Raw genomic sequence first — 19406 nt, forward strand, 5'->3', positions numbered from 1 at the left:
ATTTATCCCTCTACCAACATCATTAAAAATGGATTATCTGATCAACATCACAGTTGCTGTTTGTTGGACCTTGCTGTGTGCAGTTTGGCTGCCAAGCTTTCCGGCATTAAAACGAAAGACTTGCATTTATATAGCGCTTTTCACAACCACCGGACATCCCAAAGTGCTTTGCAGCCAATGAAGTACATTTTGAAATGCAGTCACTGTTGTAATGTGGGAAACGCGGCAGCCAATTTGCGCACAGCAAGCTCCCACAATGTGATAACGACCAGATAATCTGTTTTAGTGATGTTGATTGAGGGATAAATATTGGCCAGGACACTGGGGGATAACTCCCCTGCAACAGCGACTACATTTAAAAAGGAATGAATTGGCTGTAAAGCGTTTTGGGATGTCCTGAGGACGTGAAAGGTACTATATAAATGCAAGTCTTTCTATTCAGGATAACACAACACGAAAATCTAAGATACATAACAGAAGACAAAACAAGCTGCATGTGAATACTAGCAATCTTCGATGGCCATTCAAAACTTCCCTCCACCTCCTCCCTTGGCTCTCAGTCACTCATTCCAAGAATTATCTTGAAAACAAGCAGATTGTGATGTTAGATCGTCAAGGTCTTAGCAATGAAAAAAAGAACATCAGGATTAAATCTAAGAAAGAGCTGGCTCATTTTGTGTATTGTTGCTGATATGACCGGTACATTCCATTTTCAAGGTTCAATTCCAAGAGGCAAAATCTATTTATTTTGGCTGTGCCTAGTGCAAAGACATTAAAATCAGCAGATTAATTTTAAGCATTCTGTATCCAAAAGCCCACAACAGCAAAATGAATCTCCGAAAGATCCCATAATCTTCGTCAAGTTACCAAATAATAATACACAAACTCGCTGTATTAAATGAAGAAAGATTGACGAAAGTTTTCACTCTCCCTCACGTCAGTTTATACAGCTCTCCAATTATCGGTCAGAAATAACAGATCGCAGACAATAGCACTTTCCTTATACGCAGACTATAAATGATGCTGATGTTTCCTCTCGTGGGGGAATCTGGAACTAGGGGGCATAGGAAAAGGGGTCGCCCATTTGAAATGGAGGTGGAGCAGGAATTTCTTCTCAGAGGGTTGTGAATCTTTGGAATTCTCTGCCTCAGAGAGCTGTGGAGGCTGGGTCATTGAATGTATTTAAGCTGGAGATAGACAGATTTTGAATGATAAGAGAGTGAAGGATTATGGGGAGCGCGCAGGGAAGTGGAGCTGAGGCCAAGATTAGATCAGCCATGATCTTATTGAATGGCGGAGCAGGCTCGAGGGCCAATTGGCCTACTCCTGCTCCTATTTCTTATATTCTTATGATATTCAAATAACACTGACCACCATAGATGCCTATTCCTCCCCCAGCACCTTGCGTTCCTATGGCGGCAGAGGCAAGGGTATTTAAAATTTGAAGGGAGAGGGCAAGTTAGGATAGAATCACAGAATCCTACAGTACAGGAGACCATTTGGGCTCTTTTTGAAAAAAATTTGTTCTGGGATGTGGGCATCGCTGGCAAGGCTGGCATTTATTACCCATCCCTAATTGCCTCCGAGAAGGTGGTGCAGTCCGTGTGGTGAAGGTGCTCCCACAGTGCTGTTAGGGAGGGAGTTCCCGGATTTTCACCCAGGGACGGTGAAGGAACAGTGATATATTTCCAAGTCAGGATGGTGTGTGACTTGGAGGGGAACTTGCAGGTGGTGGTGTTCCCATGCGCCTACTGCCCTTGTCCTTCTAGGTGGTCGAGGTCGTGGGTTTGGGAGGTGCTGTCGAAGAAGCCTTGGCAAGTTGCTGCAGCGCATCTTGTAGATGGTACACACTGCAGACACGGTGCGCCAGTGGTGGAGGGAGTGAATGTTTGAGGTGGTGGATGGGATGCAAATCAATCGGGTTGGTTTGTCCTGGATGGTATCGAGCTACTTGAGTGTTGTTGGAGCTGCACTCATTCAGCTACCTAGGTTCCAAGATCTCGAATTCCCCCTCAACCTTTAAGACTGTCTCTCCTCCACCAAGGTCCTACTCAACGCCCGCCTCCTTGATCAAGCTTTTGATCACCTTTCCTAATCTCTCCTCCTTTGGCTCAGCATCCATTTTCCTAACTGCTGTGTGAAGTGCCTTAGGACATTTTCACACAGTGAAGGCGTTATATATAAAACGCAAATGCTCGTTGCTGTCTCTGTGATTTAAGAACATAAGAATTAGGAGCAGGAGTCGGCCATACGACCCTTCGAGCCTGCTCCGCCATTCAATGAGATCATGGCTGATCTTCGACCTCAACTCCACTTTCCTGCACTATCCCCATATCCCTTGATTCCCTTAATATCCAAAAAGTATTTCTTACCAATGACGTCCTCAAGCTCTTTATTTTTCACAAGAATTCTGCTGGCCGTGGTCAGTCGCGGTACGTTGAAACCCACCTCCTCAGCGATTTGGAAGAGTTCTTTCCACCATAGGGCTCCGCCCAGACACTCGCCTAAAAAGAGATGGGCAGACGAAGTTGAACATACAGAGCACGAGCGTAACGTTAGATTCATTATAGGCATCATCCTAGGCAGTCCCTCGGAATTGAGGGCTTCCACTCTAAAAATGAGTACATAGGTGACTGAACAGTCCAATATGAGAACCACAGTCCCTGTCACAGGTGGGACAGACAGTTGTTGAGGTTAAGGGAGGGTGGGACAGGTTTGCCGCACGCTCTTTCCGCTGCCGGCGCTTGATTTCTGCATGCTCTCGGCAACGAGACTCGAGGTGCTTAGCGCCCTCTCGGATGCACTTCCTCCACTTAGGGCGGTCGTTGGCCAGGGACTCCCAGGTATCAGTGGGGATGTTGCACTTTATCAGGGAGGCTTTGAGGTTGTCCTTGAAACATTTCCTCTGCCCACCTTTGGCTCGTTTGCCACGTAGGAGTTCAGAGTAGAGTGCTTTGGGAGCCTCGTGTCAGGCATGCGGACAATGTGGCCTGGCCAGTGGAGTTGATTGAGTGTGGTCAGTGCTTCGATGCTGGGGATGTTGGCCTGGTCGTGGACGCTAATGTTGGTGCGTCTGTCCTCGCAGGGGATTTGCAGGATCTTGTGGAGACATCATTACGAGGTAACTAGAGGCAATAGAAACATAGAAAATAGTTGCAGGAGTAGGCCATTCGGCCCTTCGAGCCTGCACCACCATTCAATAAGATCATGGCTGATCATGCATCTTCAGTACCCCAATCCTGCTTTCTCTCCATACCCCTTGATCCCTTTAACCGTAAGGGCCACATCTAACTTCCTTTAAATATATCTAACAAACTGGTCTCAACAACTTTCTGTTGTAGAGAGTTCCACAGGTTCACAATACTCTGAGTGAAGAAGTTTCTCCTCATCTCAGTCCTAAATGGCTTACTTCTTATCCTTAGACTGTGACCCCTGGTTCTGGACTTCCCCAACATTGGGAACATTCTTCCTGCATCTAACCTGTCCAATCCCGTCAGAATTTTATATGTTTCTAACATAGAAAATAGGTGCAGGAGTAGGCCATTCGGCCCTTCGAGCCTGCACCGCCATTCAATTAGATCATGGCTGATCATTCCCTCAGTACCCCTTTCCTGCTTTCTCTCCATACCCCTTGATCCCCTTAGCCAATAGGGCCATATCTAACTCCCTCTTGAATATATCCAATGAACTGGCATCAACAACTCTCTGCGGCAAGTAATTCCATAGGTTCACAATACTCTGAGTGAAGAAGTTTCTCCTCATCTCAGTCCCAAATGGCCTACCCCTTATCCTAAGACTATATCCCCTGGTTCTGGACTTCCCCAACATCGGAAACATTCTTCCTGCATCTAACCTGTCCAGTCCCGTCAGAATCTTATACGTTTCTATGATATCCCCTCTCATCCTTCTAAACTCCAGTGAATAAAGGCCCAGTTGATCCAGTCTCTCCTCATATGACAGCCCAGCCATCCCTGGAATCAGTCTGGTGAACCTTTGCTGCACTCCCTCAATAGCAAGAACGTCCTTCCTCAGATTAGGAGACCAAAACTGAACACAATATTCCAGGTGAGGCCTCACTAAGGCCCTGTACAACTGCAGTAAGATCTACTTGCTCCTATACTCAAATCCTCTAGCTATGAAGGCCAACATACTACTTGCCTTCTTCACCGCCTGCTGTACCTGCATGCGCACTTTCAGTGACTGATGAACCATGACACCCAGGTCTCGTTGCACCTCCCCTTTTCCTAATCTGCCGCCATCCAGATAATATTCTGCCATCGTGTTTTTGCCCCCAAAATGGATAACCTCACAGTTATCCACATTATACTGCATCTGCCATGCATTTGCCCACTCACCTAACCTGTCCAAGTCACCCTGCAGCCTCTTAGTGTCCTCCTCACAGCTCACACCGCCACCCAGTTTAGTGTCATCTGCAAACTTGGAGATATTACACGCAATTCCTTCATCTAAATCGTTAATGTATATTGTAAAGAGCTGAGGTCCCAGCACTGAGCCCTGCGGCACTCCACTAGTCACTACTTGCCATTCTGAAAAGGACCCGTTTATCCCGACTGTCTGCTTCCTGTCTGCCAACCAGTTCTCTATCCACGTCAGTACATTACCCCCAATACCATGTGCTTTGATTTTGCACACCAATCTCTTGTGCGGGACCTTGTCAAAAGCCTTTTGAAAGTCCAAATACACCACATCCACTGTTCTCCCTTGTCCACTCTGCTAGTTACATCCTCAAAAAATTCCAGAAGATTCGTCAAGCATGATTTCCCTTTCAAAAATCCATGCTGACGTAGTACAATCCTGCCACTGCTTTCCAAATGCGTTGCTATTTCATCCTTAATGATTGATTCTAAGATTTTCCCCACTACTGATGTCAGGCTAACCGGTCTATAATTACCCGTTTTCTCTCTCCTTTTTTAAAAAGTGGTGTTACATTAGCTACCCTCCAGTCCATAGGAACTGATCCAGAGTCGATAGACTGTTGGAAAATGATCACCAACGCATCCACTATTTCTAGGGCCACTTCCTTAAGTACTCTGGGATGCAGACTATCAGGCCCCGGGGATTTATCGGCCTTCAATCCCATCAATTTCCCTAACACAATTTCCCGCCTAATAAGGATATCCTTCAGTTCCTCCTCTCACGAGACCTACTGTCCCCAGTACAGTTGGAAGGTTATTTGTGTCTTCCTTCGTAAAGACAGGACCAAAGTATTTGTTCAATTGGTCTGCCATTTCTTTGTTCCCCATTATAAATTCACCTGTATCTGATTGCAAGGGACCTACGTTTGTCTTCACTAATCTTTTTCTCTTCACATATTTATAGAAGCTTTTGCAGTCATTTTTATGTTCCCTGCAAGCTTCCTCTCGTACTCTATTTTCCCCCTCTTAATTAAACCCTTAGTCTTCCTCTGTTGAATTCTAAATTTCTCCCAGTCAGGTTTGTTGCTTTTTCTAGCCAAATTATATGCCTCTTCCTTGGCTTTAATACTAATCCTTAATTTCCCTTGTTAGCCACCTTCCACGTTTTATTTTTACTCGAGACAGGGATGTACAATTGCTGAAGTTCAACCATGTGATCTTTAAATGTTTGCCATTGCTTATCCACCGTCAACCCTTTAAGTATCCTTTGTCGGTCTTTTCTAGCCAATTCACGTCTCATACTGTTGAAGTTACCCTTTCCTAAGGTCAGGACCCTAGTTTCCGAATTAACTGTGTCACTCTCCATCAGAATAAAGAATTCTACCATATTATGGTCACTCTTCCCCAAGGGGCCTCGCACAACATGATTGCTAATTAGTCCCTTCTCATTACATATCACCCAGTCTAGGATGGCCAGCTCTCTGGCTGGTTCCTTGACATATTGGTCCAGAAAACCATCCGTAATACACTCCAGGAAATCCTCCTCCACCACATTGCTACCAGTTTGGTTAGCCCAATCAATATGTAGATTAAAGTCGCCCATGATAACTGCTGTACCTTTATTGCACACATCCCTTATTTCTTGTTTGATGCTGTCCCAACCTCACTACTACTGTTTGGTGGTCTGTACACAACTCCCACCAGCGTTTTCTGCCCTTTGGAATTCTGCAGCTCCACCCATACCGATTCCACATCATCCAGGCTAATGTCCCTCCTTACTCTTGCATTCATTTCCTTTTTAACCAGCAACGCCATCCCGCCTCCTTTTCCTTTCTGTCTATCCTTCTTAAATGCTGAATACCCCTGGATGTTGAGTTCCCAGCCTTGGTCACTCTGGAGCCATGTCTCCGTGATGCCAATGACATCATACCCGTTAACTGCTATCTGCGCAGTTAATTCGTCCACCTTATTCCAAATACTCCTCGCATTGAGGAACAGAGCCTTCAGGCTTGTCTTTTTAACACACTTTGCCCCTTTAGAATTTTGCTGTAATGTGGCCCTTTTGCCTTGGGTTTCTCTGCCCTCCACTTTTACTATTCTCCTTTCTATCTTTTGCTTCTGACTCCATTTTATTTCCCTCTGTCTCCCTGCATATGACCACCAGGTTACTACTAGACAGTCCCTCCTAACAAGGATGAGGCCCTTCACACCAAAAAAAGATGGGCTCACAGGTGTTACAATGAGTTACATCTTAAAAGGGTGGAAGAAGCCTGTGCGTGGATTTTGTTAACATGTGTTGACTGTTGCACATCAGCCACCACATGGGCTTGACAGAGCTAAGTCTTGGTCCAGTGGTGAGGATTAACCAAGATGACTGGAGACCAGGCTCTGTTGCGCCTCCAACAACACAGCCAAGCAACCCATTCCCAGGTCTCCACCCAAACCGCTCTTGACCTGATGACGAGAGCATGCAAAGTGATTCATCCTCCCGATTCTGTCTGTCTCTGCCGGAGTGGTGGCATCTGCTCAGCATCTCCCCTCGAAAGCACTGGCAAGATGGGCAACTCTGCAGAGAGACACACCAAGGACAGAAATTCTCATCCTGGCTTGCCTCGGCACATTACGGTAGCACAGTGATTATGTTACGGGACGAGTAATCCAGAAGCCTGGATGAATGAACTGGGGACGCGAGTTCAAATCCCACCACGGCAGATGGGGGAATTTAAATTCAGTTAAATAAATCTGGAATTGAAAAGAAATCCTAGTATCAGTAATCATCATCATCATAGGCAGTCACTCGGAATCGAGGAAAACTTGTTTCCACTCTTAGCATGAGTTCTTAGGTGGCTGTACAGTCCAATACGGGAACCACAGGCCCTGTCACAGATGGGACAGACAGTGGTTGAGGGGAAGGGTGGGTGGTGAGCCTGGTTTGCTGCATGCTCCTTTCATTGCCTGCACTTGTTTTCTGCACGCTCTCGGCGATGATACTCGAGGAGCTCAGCGGCCTCCCGGATGCATTTCCTTCACTTAGGGCGGTCTTTGGCCAGGGACTCCCAGGTGTTGGTGGGGATGTTGCACTTTATCAGGGAGGTTTTGAGGTGTCCTTGTAACGTTTCCTCTGCCCACCTTTGGCTCGTTTGCCATGAAGGAGTTCCGAGTAGAGCGCTTGCTTTGGGAGTCTCGTGTCTGGCATGCGAACTATGTGACCTGCCCAGCGGAACTGATCAAGTGTGGTCAGTGCTTCAATGCTGGGGATGTTGGCCTGGACGAAGACGCTAATGTTTGTGCGTCTGTCCTCCCAGGGGATTTGTAGGATCTTGCGGAGACATCGTTGGTGGTATTTCTCCAGGTGACCATGTAACTACCGAATTGTTGTAAAAACCCATCTGGTTCACTAATGTCCTTTAGGGGAAGGAAATCGGCCGCCCTTACCCGGTCTGGCCTATATGTGACTCCAGACCCACAGCAATGTGGTTGTCTCTTTACTGCTCTCTGAAATGGCTCAGCAAGCCACCCAGTTAAGGGCAATGAGGGATGGCCAATAAATGCCAGCAATGCCCACATCCCTTGATGAATTTTTAAAATATTTTATATGCCTGGTTAGTTAAGTTAAACGTAGTATTTTTTTAATCTCAGCTTCATATTTTCCTTTTAATTTTTTTCCCTCTTAACTTTAAACCAGCCAGTCGACGCTGTCGGGGTAATTCCCTCTTGCGCTGCTTGGAAATGAAAATCGGGCGGGTTCTATATGGAGCAGGTAACCCGTTCTGCCAGTTTACTGCCCAAGTGACGAAGGTGGAAATGACTCCCATGACACCGTCACAATACTCAAGAACATAAGAACTAGGATCAAGAGTTGGCCATACGGCCCTTCGAGCCTGCTCCGCCAATCAATAAGATCATGGCTGATCTGATCTTGGCCTCAACTCTACTTGCCCGCCCGCTCCCCATAATCCTTGACTCCCTTATCTTTCAAAAATCTGTCTATCTCCACCATAAATATATTCAATGACCCAGCCTCTATAGCTCACTGGAGTAGAGGATTCCTCAGAGAAGAAATGCCTCCTCATCTCCGTTTTAAATGGACGACCCCTTATTCTGAAACTATGCCCCTAGTTCTAGATTCCCCCACGAGGGGAAATATCCTCTCTGCATCTACCTTGGCAAGCCCACTCAGTATCTTGTATGTTTCGATAAGATTACCTCTCATTCTTCTAAACTCCAATGAGTATTGGCCCAACCTGCTCAACCTTTCTTCATAAGACAATCCCTTCATCTCGGGAATCAACCTCGTGAACCTTCTCTGAACTGCCTCCAATTACAGTTATACAGGGTATTGGTGAGGCCACATCTGGAATACTGCGTACAGTTTTGGTTTCCATATCTACGTAAGGATATACTTGCTTTGGAGGCAGTTCAGAGAAGGTTCACTAGGTTGATTCCGGGGATGAGGGAGTTGACTTGTGAGGAAAGGTTGAGTAGGTTGGGCCTCTACTCATTGGAGTTCAGAAGAATGAGAGGTGATCTTATCGAAACTTATAAGATTATGAGGGGGCTTGACAGGGTGGATGCAGAGAGGATGAGACTAGAACTAGGGGGCATAATCTTAGAATAAGGGACCGCCCATTTAAAACTGAAATGAGGAGGAATTTCTTCTCTCAGAGTGTTGTAAATCTGTGGAATTCGCTGCCTCAGAGAGCTGTGGAAGCTGGGACATTGAATAAATTTAAGACAGAGATAGACAGCTTCTCAACCCATAAGGGATTAAGGGGTTATGGGGAGCGGGCAGGGAAGTGGACCTGAGTCCATGATCGGATCAGCCATGATCGTATTAAATGGCGGAGCAGGCTTGAGGGGCTGTATGGCCTACTCCTGCTCCTATTTCTTATGTTCTTATGCAAGTATTTCCCTCCTTAAATGAGACCAAAACTGTACGCAGTACTCCAGGTGTGGTCTTCCCAACGTCCTGTACAGTTGTAGCAAGACTTCGCTGCTTTTATACTCCATTCTCCTTACCCAAATATTCACAGTACCCTGTCAGATGCAGATCCCACAGGATGCTCCAATGTTCCAAGATATTTTACTCAGGCCCTCTTTCCTCCCATCTGCTCCCTCTGTCTTCCCGATTTCTCTCATCTACTTTCTTAAATCTCTTCAATCATGGTGGTGTCCCACACTCTGGATCTTGGCGGTGTCCCACACTCTGGATCTTGGCGCTTCACTTCATATTACTTAACAAAAAAAAAATTCATATTGTCCTCGTGTGTGTAATACACCACATGGTGAGCATCATGGCCATGACCACACTGACCTTCCACTCTGAACTCCAGTGGACCACTGACCCTCCCAATGCCTTCCCCCAACCAAGCCTTGGACCACCTACCATTAAGGGCGCCACTCAGCGCCGAGCCTGCGGCCAAGATCTCGCCGTAGACAACTAGGCCCATACAGCAGTGCCTGGTCTCCAGTTGTCTTGCACCCCCTTGCCACTGGACCAAGACCTTGCTCAGCTAAGCCCGTGTGGTAGCCAGTGTGCAACGACCACCCCACGTTAAAAGAACTCATGCACAGGCATCGTCCACTTCTTTAAATGCACCAATACGCGATAGGAATCAATTTCACCAGAATATTACAAAAACCATCAAGTTTTGTTCCTCATACCCCACAAAACCTTGTGCGTCCTTATGGTTTCTGGGAGATCACGGTCAGCGTAGACATCACTGAAGTACATTTCACCACCATCCTGATAATGGAGAAACCATTTCAAATCAGTGTTGGCCAACAAGAGTGGTGGATCCTGCCCTTACACCCAATGCATCAACCTTTTTCCGAAAACAATAAAATGATTCTTGGGAGGGCGCGATCGGAACTTTCGTAGACTTGTTAACTGAACGTTGTTTCTCCTGAAGTCCGACACTTTCTGGGGGATGGTTCTACAGGCACCACCTCGGCCATGTGACCACCCTTTACAGGTCAGTCTAGATGGTGAGTGCCAACAGGCGAGGCGAGGCAAGTGATGAGTGTGGGCAGGGAAGGGAAGAAGCACAGGTGGGGCTGGATCTTGGCCCCAGCTCAAGTCCACACACGCGCTTTCATGTAGGAGTCGCTAGATGCTAATCGAGGCATTATCCCATCCTGATCCCAGTGGTCTCATTGCAGCAACCCTACTGGCTACTCTGTCTGAAATCAACGGGGCGTCGCAAACTAGAGATAGAACCTGCGACAGTCCAAGGGGGCCCCGGTAGCTCGGCCCCAGGGGGAGGCTCTGTGCTCAGCCCCTGGGGTTAGCGGGAGGGGGGGATCTCAGTGGCGCAGCCCCGGCGGGGGGGGGGGGGGTGGGGGCTGGTGGCTCCGTGCTCAGCCCCGGGGGGTGGGGGTTGGGGAGAGGGTCCTGGCGGCTCAGTCCCGGCAGGGGGGGGGGGGGGGGGGCTCTGTGCTCAGCACCTGGGGTTGGTGGGGGAAGGAGGGGGATCTCAGTGGCGCAGCCCCGGGGCCGGTGGGGGGGGGGGGGGAAAAGAGAGGAGGACAGAGGAGTCGCTGCTGCTTGGCCCTGGTGGTGGGGGGTCTCGGCGGGTCACTTCGAGTGGCTCGACAGCTCAGCCCCTTTTCCCCATTAAACTAAGAACGGAAGACAAAGGCATTCCACGCTGCAACCCGGTCCCGACAACCCGAAACCGCTCCTCTCCTGTAGCCACCAACTCCTGCTGGGGCTACGGTTCCATTGCCGCCAATGGTCCTCCGACAGCTCGCCCAATGGGAGTGTTGGCGAGCTATTCCATCGTGGCAGGCACAGCCCCAAACATCAACCACACGTGCCCCATCCATTCAGCGAGTGTCACTGCACAGTGATCAGGAGCACGACCAGCGGCCAATTTCTTTACCCTGCCTCTCTACCATCTCCACAGCCTGCGGAGAATGAGAGTAACTCCTGCATTCTGGCCCAGATCAGCCAATTCCGCATCGACCAGGAATCAACACCGGGGCCTGCCTAGTCAGCATGGCACAGTGCCACATTATGCAGTGCCAATACCCGCTAAGCCATCAGATGCCTAAAATTGTACCTTTTGTTGTTAATAGAAATGTAACGAGCAGCCAAGTGATACAGACAGTAACAAAACCAGTGGTCAGCTAAAGGCAACAATCTACTCTTGGAGCAGAGTCACTAAACAGAAATTTGCATCTTCTCAAATATTTTGGAAATGCATACCTTTAGCACTCGATAAGCCTCCTTTAGCACAGCCCTTTTATCAGGGGACAAGTTTACCACGCAGTTTGATCTGAAATTTTAAAAAAATCTTGAAAGCACGTGCATAAAGTAGCATCGATCTTCTCTGCAAGGCTGCTTTAATGAGCCCTACCAAATGTTGCCAGCTAAAAGACTTGCATTTCTATAGCAAGTCCCAAAGCGCTGTACAACCACTTAAGTACTTTTTGTGGTGTAGTCACTGTTGTAGTGTGGGAAACGCGGCAGCCAATTTGCGCACAGCAAGCTCCCACAAACAGCATTGTGATAATGACCAGATAATCTGTTTTAATGATGTTGATTGAGGAAATAAATATTGGCACCAGGGCTACTCTCCTTTGAAATAGTCCATGGGATCTTTTATGTCCATCTGGGAGGGCAGATGGCGTCTCGGTTTAATGTCTCATCTGAAAGGTAGCACCTTCGACAGTGCAGCGCTCCCTCAGCAGTGCACTGGGAGTGTCAGCCTAAATTTTTGTGCTCAAGTCTCTGGAGTGGGATTTGAACCCACAACCTTCTGACTCAGAGGCGAGGGTGCTACCCACTGAGCCACAGCTGACACACACAGCATAAATGCATTCAAGGGGAAGCTAAATAAACACATGAGATGAAGAGGTTGTCATATGAAGAAAGGTTGAGCAGGTTGGGCCTATACTCATTGGAGTTTAGAAAACTGAGAGGTGATCGTATTGAAATGTATAAGATTATGAGGGGGCTTGACAGGGTAGATGCAGAGATGATGTTTCCCCTCGTGGGGGAATCTAGAACTAGGGGGCATAGTTTCAGAATAAGGGGTCGCCCATTTAAAACGGAAATGAGGAGGAATTTCTTCTCTCAGAGGGTCGTGAATCTTTGGAATTCTCTACCTCAGAGAGCTGTGGAGGCTGGATCATTAAATATATTTAAGGCGGATATAGACAGATTTTTGAACGATAAGGGAGTCAAGGATTATGGGGAGCGGGCAGGGAAGTGGAGCTGAGCCCAAGATCAGATTGAATGGTGGAGCAGGCTCGAGGAGCCATATGGTCGACTCCTGCTCCTATTTCTTATGTTCTTACATGAGGGAGAAAATATTAGGAGATGTTGATGGGGTTAAATGGAGACGGGTGGGAGGAGGCTGATAAGCACCGGCATGGATCCATTGGGTTAAATGGCATGCTTCTGTGCTGTAAGTACTCTGTGGCCACAGCAACGATGCTCCATAGCCAAAATGTCTGTGGACCACTCTCCACATTGCCCTTCATACAACGACCCGCTGAGATTATAAGCACAGCTTTGCTGCGAACGGGGATATTCCACCGCTCAGTGCCGGCACCGCCAACCCAACTGTAAACCTTGCCGCACCAGAACTGAAGCCATTGCTCTCCCGACCAGCTGAGGCTCGGTGCAAAATACTTGCATTGCCGCTGCCCGGTGACTGGAAGAAACGGGGTCACTGTTTACATACATAATGATGTCAAAGCTGTTGTCCTCCAACCCGACGCCAGCAAGTTTTTCGATGTAGCCATGGAGGAAATCCACATTGGGTTTGCTGAAGCCAAACTTCCGAGTGTGATAGTCAATAAACTTCTGAGCCACTTGTACCTGCAGGGTAACGTCAACAGGAATAAGAACAGAGCTTGTGAGTGACACCGGGACACTGGAACAATGCCCGTTTTATCAGTTGTTCATCAACAAACTGCTAAGAAAGTCTAGAAAGCATTTATATAGCGCCTCTTCATGACTTCAGGACCTCCCAAAGCACTTTACAGTCAATGATGTACTTTTGGAGTGCAGTCACTGTTGTAATGCAGGAAACACGGCAGCCAACAAGTACACAGCAAGCTCCCACAAACAGCAATGTGGTAATGACCAGATAATTTGCTTTTAAGTGATGTTGGTTGAGGGATAAATATCGGCCAGGATAACAGGTATAACTTCCCCTGCTCTTCTTGAAAATAGTGCCATTGGATCTTTTATGTCCACCTGAGAGGGCAGACGAGGCCTCGGTTTAACATCTCATCCAAAAGATAGTGCAGCACTCCCTCAGCATTGCACTGGAGTGTCAGCCTGGATTTTTGTGCTCAAGTCTCTGGAGTGGGACTTGAATCCACAACCTTCTGACTCAGAGGCGAGTGTGCCACGCACTGAGCCACAGCCAACACTCACAAGAAATTATATTAAGCATTTCAGCAGATCCCTATGACATTGTTCACACTAAGTTGGTTGATGCGCTATTTTATAAAGACAGTCGTATACCATTTAATGCACAATGCAATCTTAAGGGATCTACAGGAAGACATTAGAGGAGTCCCCAAAATCAACAGACTGGTGTCTGCCGGTAGCCAGATTACTGACCTAAGTTCACCTTACTAGCACGTTGTTTCTGTGATATCTTCAGGGAAACACACAACACACAGCTTGTAAGATGGCTGCAGGTCCCGGCAACCTCGGACCTGCTGGTCAGGTGACCTGCTCTTTATTAAACAGCACTAGCTGCAGTAACACAGACGTCCACAATGTAGAGCTACAGACATTACACTTCTCCCTCCTTAATGAAGAAGTTATTATAACAAACAATCATCATACATAACTTGCATGGTTATACATAACAAAAGATATGGACTTATTTTGCCATATTTATAAATCAAGCTTAACCACTTGTTTTCCGTTTCGCTCTCGAACCTTCGCTCTCGAACAGAACCTTCCAAACATAGTGTCGAATTCAACGCTGATCCTGAGGGAAGTTTTCCTCCAAGGGATGCACTTGATTTCCATTTCAACTCTAACTTCAGACTGTTTGTTTTCCTGACTCGGACTCAGACTTAAATTCTGACTTTCTCTTGGATTTATTTCCATTACATTGGATGTAGAATATGCTACTGGTGTATCAAAACTATCTGACGAGTCAGAAATAATTGAATCACTCCCACTCTCAACTACTTCTATGTCTGTGGGTAAAATATGATTAATGTGAACAAACCTAACCTATCCATTATCAAACATCTTTATCAAATAGGTGCAAGGACCACATTTCTTCACCACTCTTTCTGGTAACCACTTTACCCATTTATGGTGATGGTTCTTCACTCTCATTTTCTGATTTAATTTCACACTTCTCTCTTTTACTCTATCTCTATCATGATTCTCTTTCTGTCTTAATTGTGTCTCTTCTACCGACTGTGCCAAGGATATGGACTTATTTTGCCATATTTACAAATCAAGCTTAACCACTTCTTTTCTGTTTCGAAGAGGATACCTTCACTCTTGAACAGAACCTTCCAAACATGGTGTCGAATTTAAACTCATTCAAGGCTGATCCTGAGAGAAGTTTTCCTCCAAGGGATGCCCTTGATTTCCATTTGAACTCTCTCTGCTGGTGTTCTACCAGTAGTTGTGTGAGGAGTATTACGATACGTTATTAGAAAATTAGCCATTTTGTGATCCAATGACAACTGTCGTTTCTTTGGATTTGGATCCAGCATTTGTTTGATGACGGCACATTTTACAATTTGTACAGTGCGCTCTGCTGCATCATTCGAAGCAGGATGATATGGTGGAACCTTGGTATGTTTCACACCATTTTTGCTCGTGAACTGTGCAAATTCTTCTGAACGAAATTGTGATCCATTATCAGAAACAATTTCTTCAGGGAGGCCAAATGAAGAAAATAATCTTCGCAAAATGTCCAATGTTTTACTTGTTGTTATTTTCCACATTGGAAACACCTCAACCCACTTTGAATGGCTATCAATCACAATGAACAATTGTTGTCCTTCGAGCTCAGCATAATCAATATATAGCTTTTGCCACACCCTAGGAGGCCATTTCCATGGCTGTAATGGTACCAATGGTGGTTGCTTGCTTACCGATTGACATGTTGTACACTGACTTACGATGTTCTCTATATCTTTATGAAGACATGGCCACCATAAGTAACTGTGTGCAAAACTCTTGGTCAAGCACATTCCCAGGTGTTGGTCATGGAGGTCTCCTAATAATTTGAACCTGAATTTATTTGGTATAACGACGCTTGCACCCCACATGATACAATCTTTATCGACTGATGATTCATTCCTACGAATGAAGAATGGATGATTATCTTTTTCTGTTACCTGATTTGGCCATCCGTTTGCAATATAATCATATATCTTTGACATAACTGGTTCACATTTGGTTGCTCTACCAATCTCTGGCAGTTCATCAATGTATGAAAAATAGAACACCTCTTCCATATCGGTTGTAACTTGTGATGGGGAAGGCAATCTAGACATAGCATCAGCATTACTGTGATCAGCTGATCGTCTGTATTCAATATATGTATATGCTGACAAAATCAAAGCACGTCTCTGCATTCGGGCCGCAGCTAATGTTGGAACTGGGGACTTTGGATGGAGGATTTCTGTCAGGGGCTTATGGGCTGTAACGAGAGTAAACTTACGACCATACAAGTATTTGTGGAACTTCTTGACCCCAAAAATGAATGCCAAAGCTTCCCTTTCGATTCGCGCAAAATTACGTTCACTGGCACTGAGAGTGCGTGAAGCAAAAGCAATTGGTCTCTCTTCCCCACTACGTAATACATGAGAGATTACTGCCCCAGCTCCATACGGAGAGGCATCACATGTGAGCTTGATCTCCTTAGATATGTCACTGTGAACTAACATGGTGCTCCCCACCAAGTTGCTTTTACACTCTTTGAATGCTGTATCTCATTCTTTTGACCACTTCCAATGGGCCTGTTTTTTCAATTGTTCATTCAGTGGATGTAATACTGTAGCCAAATTTGGTAGGAACTTCCCATAATAGTTCAAAAGACCCAAAAATGATCGAAGTTCAGTGACATTCTTGGGAGTGGGTGCATTTCTGATTGCATCCAGCTTTCCCTTGGTTGGATGTAAACCATCTTTGTCTACTCTGTACCCTAAGTTCTCCACGGAGTTTTGAAATAACTCACACTTGTGAGCAGACACTCGTATTCTGCTTCTCTAGCCGTTTGAGGACTTCATTCAATATGTTATTATGAATTTGCCTATTTGGTGCTGAAATTAGTATGTCATCTAAATAACAAACTACCCCTTCAATACCTTGCAAAATCTGGTTCATTACCCCTTGGAATGTGGCAGGGACAAAAGACACTCCAAATGGTAGCCTATTAAATTAATATAGGCCTAGATGAATATTTCTAGTCAAGCATTACTTGGACTCCTCATCTAGTTCAAGCTGTAAGTAGGCATTCGTAAAATCCAACTTTGAGAAAATCTGACCCCCTGTCAGTGTTGTGAACAAATCTTCTATATTTGGCAATGTATTAGGGATATTACCCTCTGAACCTGGTTTACGGTTACTTTATAATCGCCACACAATCTTACCTTACCATCGGACTTCGGTACAACAACAATGGGTGTAGCCCAATTACATCGATCTATCTTAGAAATAATGTTCTCAGTCTCCAGGTCTTTTGAGTTCTTGCTCAACATTCTCCTCGAGTGCATATGGTACGGAACGTGGCTTGCAGTAAACCGATTTAACGTCCTTCTGTACCCTGACACTTGCCTTGAATCGAACTGTCCGTTTCGCAGAATGCCGTCGGATAATTCTTGATGACATCATCCTTTGCCGCAAATCTTGTTTCAAAATTTCACTCCAATTCAGCTTCAGTGATCCCAACCAATTTCTTCCTAGTAAGACAGGCTTGTCTCCTGCCACTACTGTTAGAGGCAAGCTCTGAACTTGATCCTTATATTTCACCGGTACGTTGATACGACCTACTACCGGAATGTTCTCTCCCGAGTAGCCTCGCAGCTCTATCTTGGCTTTCTCCAATGAGAAAACCCGCAATTTGTCGAGGTATAGCGACTCCGGTACTGCACTCACAAATGCACCAGTGTCGATTTCCATGGGTATCTTGAATCCTGCAACACCTATGTGGATTATGATACATTTTGAATCACCGTCCTCCTGATGACGTTTAACTCTAACATCTCCTCGTCCTGTTGTTGTTCTTCCATGCTATGTCGTCTCTGGGGATTTCTACTCCTAGCTTTGAAAGCTGGTTTACCCTTTAGTCGGCATGCCTTCACAAGATGCCCAGTTTTCGTGCAGACGAAACACTCTGCCTTCACATACGGACAACTTTGAGCAATGTGTTGTCCCAGGCACCGATAGCATGACGTCAATGCTCTGTTTCCATTTCCAGTTTCTGAGACTTTGAGGCCCACCGCCTTTTACTTTGAACCTGCAGGCAATTGGTTGTCTGATGACTGAAATTAGTATGAAATTCTTGGGAATATTGGTCAGCCATGCTCATCGACCTAGCTTCTGACAAGCTAAATCACAAGTCAAGTTAGGCGTCGTCAATAACTTTCTTCTGATCGCATCAGTTTTCATCCCACAAACAAAGCGGTGTCGCAATGCTCGGTTCTGAAAGTCTCGGAAATTACAGTGAATAGATAGCTTTTTTAATGCTACAATGTACTCGCTGATATTTTTTTCGGCTTTCTGATTTCGTATTCCGAAACGATAACTTTCAGCAATTTCTAATGGAATGAGGCTGTAATGTTGTTCTAGCTTAGTTAGGATCTGTTCCAGCGTTGTAACCTTTGGCTTGTCAGGCACAAGCAAATTTATCAGCATTTCATATAACTCGGGCCCGACCTCAGTTAAGAATATAGCTCTTTTTCGGTCCAATACTGCCCGGTTATTGTCTTCATTACCGGGAATTTCGATGATATTATTTGCAGTGAAAAACATTTCTAGCCGATCCACATACACTCTGAAATTTTCACGGTCGCGTTGAAATGCCCCCATTGCCCTATAACTCCTATAGGGGCAGCCATTTTGACTCTGGCAGTTTAACCAAGTGTGCTCGTAATTTATGTCGGATTTGTAGCTGTTTCCAAAAACAGAGAAGCTCTCAAAGTGTCTCTGTCAGCTGGCTGAATCCTTCACCAACAAAAATTTCAGCTTTGTATTATCCAATTACATCCCATTTCCATCGCCAAATGTGATATCTTCAGGGAAACACACAACACACAACTTGTAAGATGGCCGCAGGGCCCGGCAACCTTTGACATGCTGGTCAGGTGACCTGCTCTTTATTAAACAGCACTAGCTACAGTAACACAGGCGTCCACAGTGTGGAACTACAGACATTAAAGTTTCCATTGGTGCAGACTAATACAACCCCTTCTGTAACCATTGCACTGTTTCCTTTGGGTGGCTGATATAGTCTTTTGGAAGTTAGGGCCGTGGCTCCCCCAGGGGTGTGTCAATTTGCAAAGGCTCCTTGGCATTGCGCCAAAACCTAGAGGGTCATACACACACACAACCCACGCACGTGCATACAACATACGCACACACTCTCTCGCAGCCACACTTATGCACACACACGCCTGTGCGCAGACACACACGGGGAGGCGAGGAATGGGAAGGGGGAGGGGAGGGATGGGGATGTGCGAGGACTTGAGGGGAGGGGAAGGATGGGGAGGGAGGGGGAAGGATGGGAAGGGGAGGGAAGGATGGGAAGGGGAGGGAAGGAGGGAAGGATGGAAGGGGAGGGAAGGATGGGAAGGGGAGGGGAAGGATGGGAAGGGGAGGGAAGGATGGGAAGGGGAGGGGAAGGATGGGAAGGGGAGGGAAGGGATGGGAAGGGGAGGGGAAGGATGGGAAGGGGAGGGGAAGGATAGGAAGGGGAGGGGAAGGAGGGAGGAGGGAGGGGAAGGAAGGGGGGAAGGAGAGAGGGGAAGTGGGGAGGGGGGGAGGGGGGGGGGGGGGAGGATGGGGAGGGGGGGGGGGAGGGGGAT

General features: G+C 46.5%; 1 protein-coding gene across 1 annotated transcript in view; it reads right to left on the reverse strand.

Annotated features, from left to right (window-relative positions):
* LOC139255574 (arsenite methyltransferase-like) overlaps nt 1-19406 on the reverse strand; it is a 107318-nt gene that overhangs the window by 61066 nt on the left and 26846 nt on the right. Inside the window, exons 4-8 of the mRNA XM_070873952.1 lie at nt 16974-17207; nt 13070-13206; nt 11587-11656; nt 10041-10122; nt 2373-2504 (exon numbers count right to left, since the gene is read on the reverse strand). Of these exons, the coding sequence (XP_070730053.1) occupies nt 2373-2504; nt 10041-10122; nt 11587-11656; nt 13070-13206; nt 16974-17207 (655 nt within the window). The remainder of the gene's footprint in view (nt 1-2372; nt 2505-10040; nt 10123-11586; nt 11657-13069; nt 13207-16973; nt 17208-19406) is intronic.

This window comes from Pristiophorus japonicus, chromosome 3 (genome assembly GCF_044704955.1).
Source record: "Pristiophorus japonicus isolate sPriJap1 chromosome 3, sPriJap1.hap1, whole genome shotgun sequence".
In the NCBI taxonomy this organism is placed as follows: domain Eukaryota; kingdom Metazoa; phylum Chordata; class Chondrichthyes; family Pristiophoridae; genus Pristiophorus; species Pristiophorus japonicus.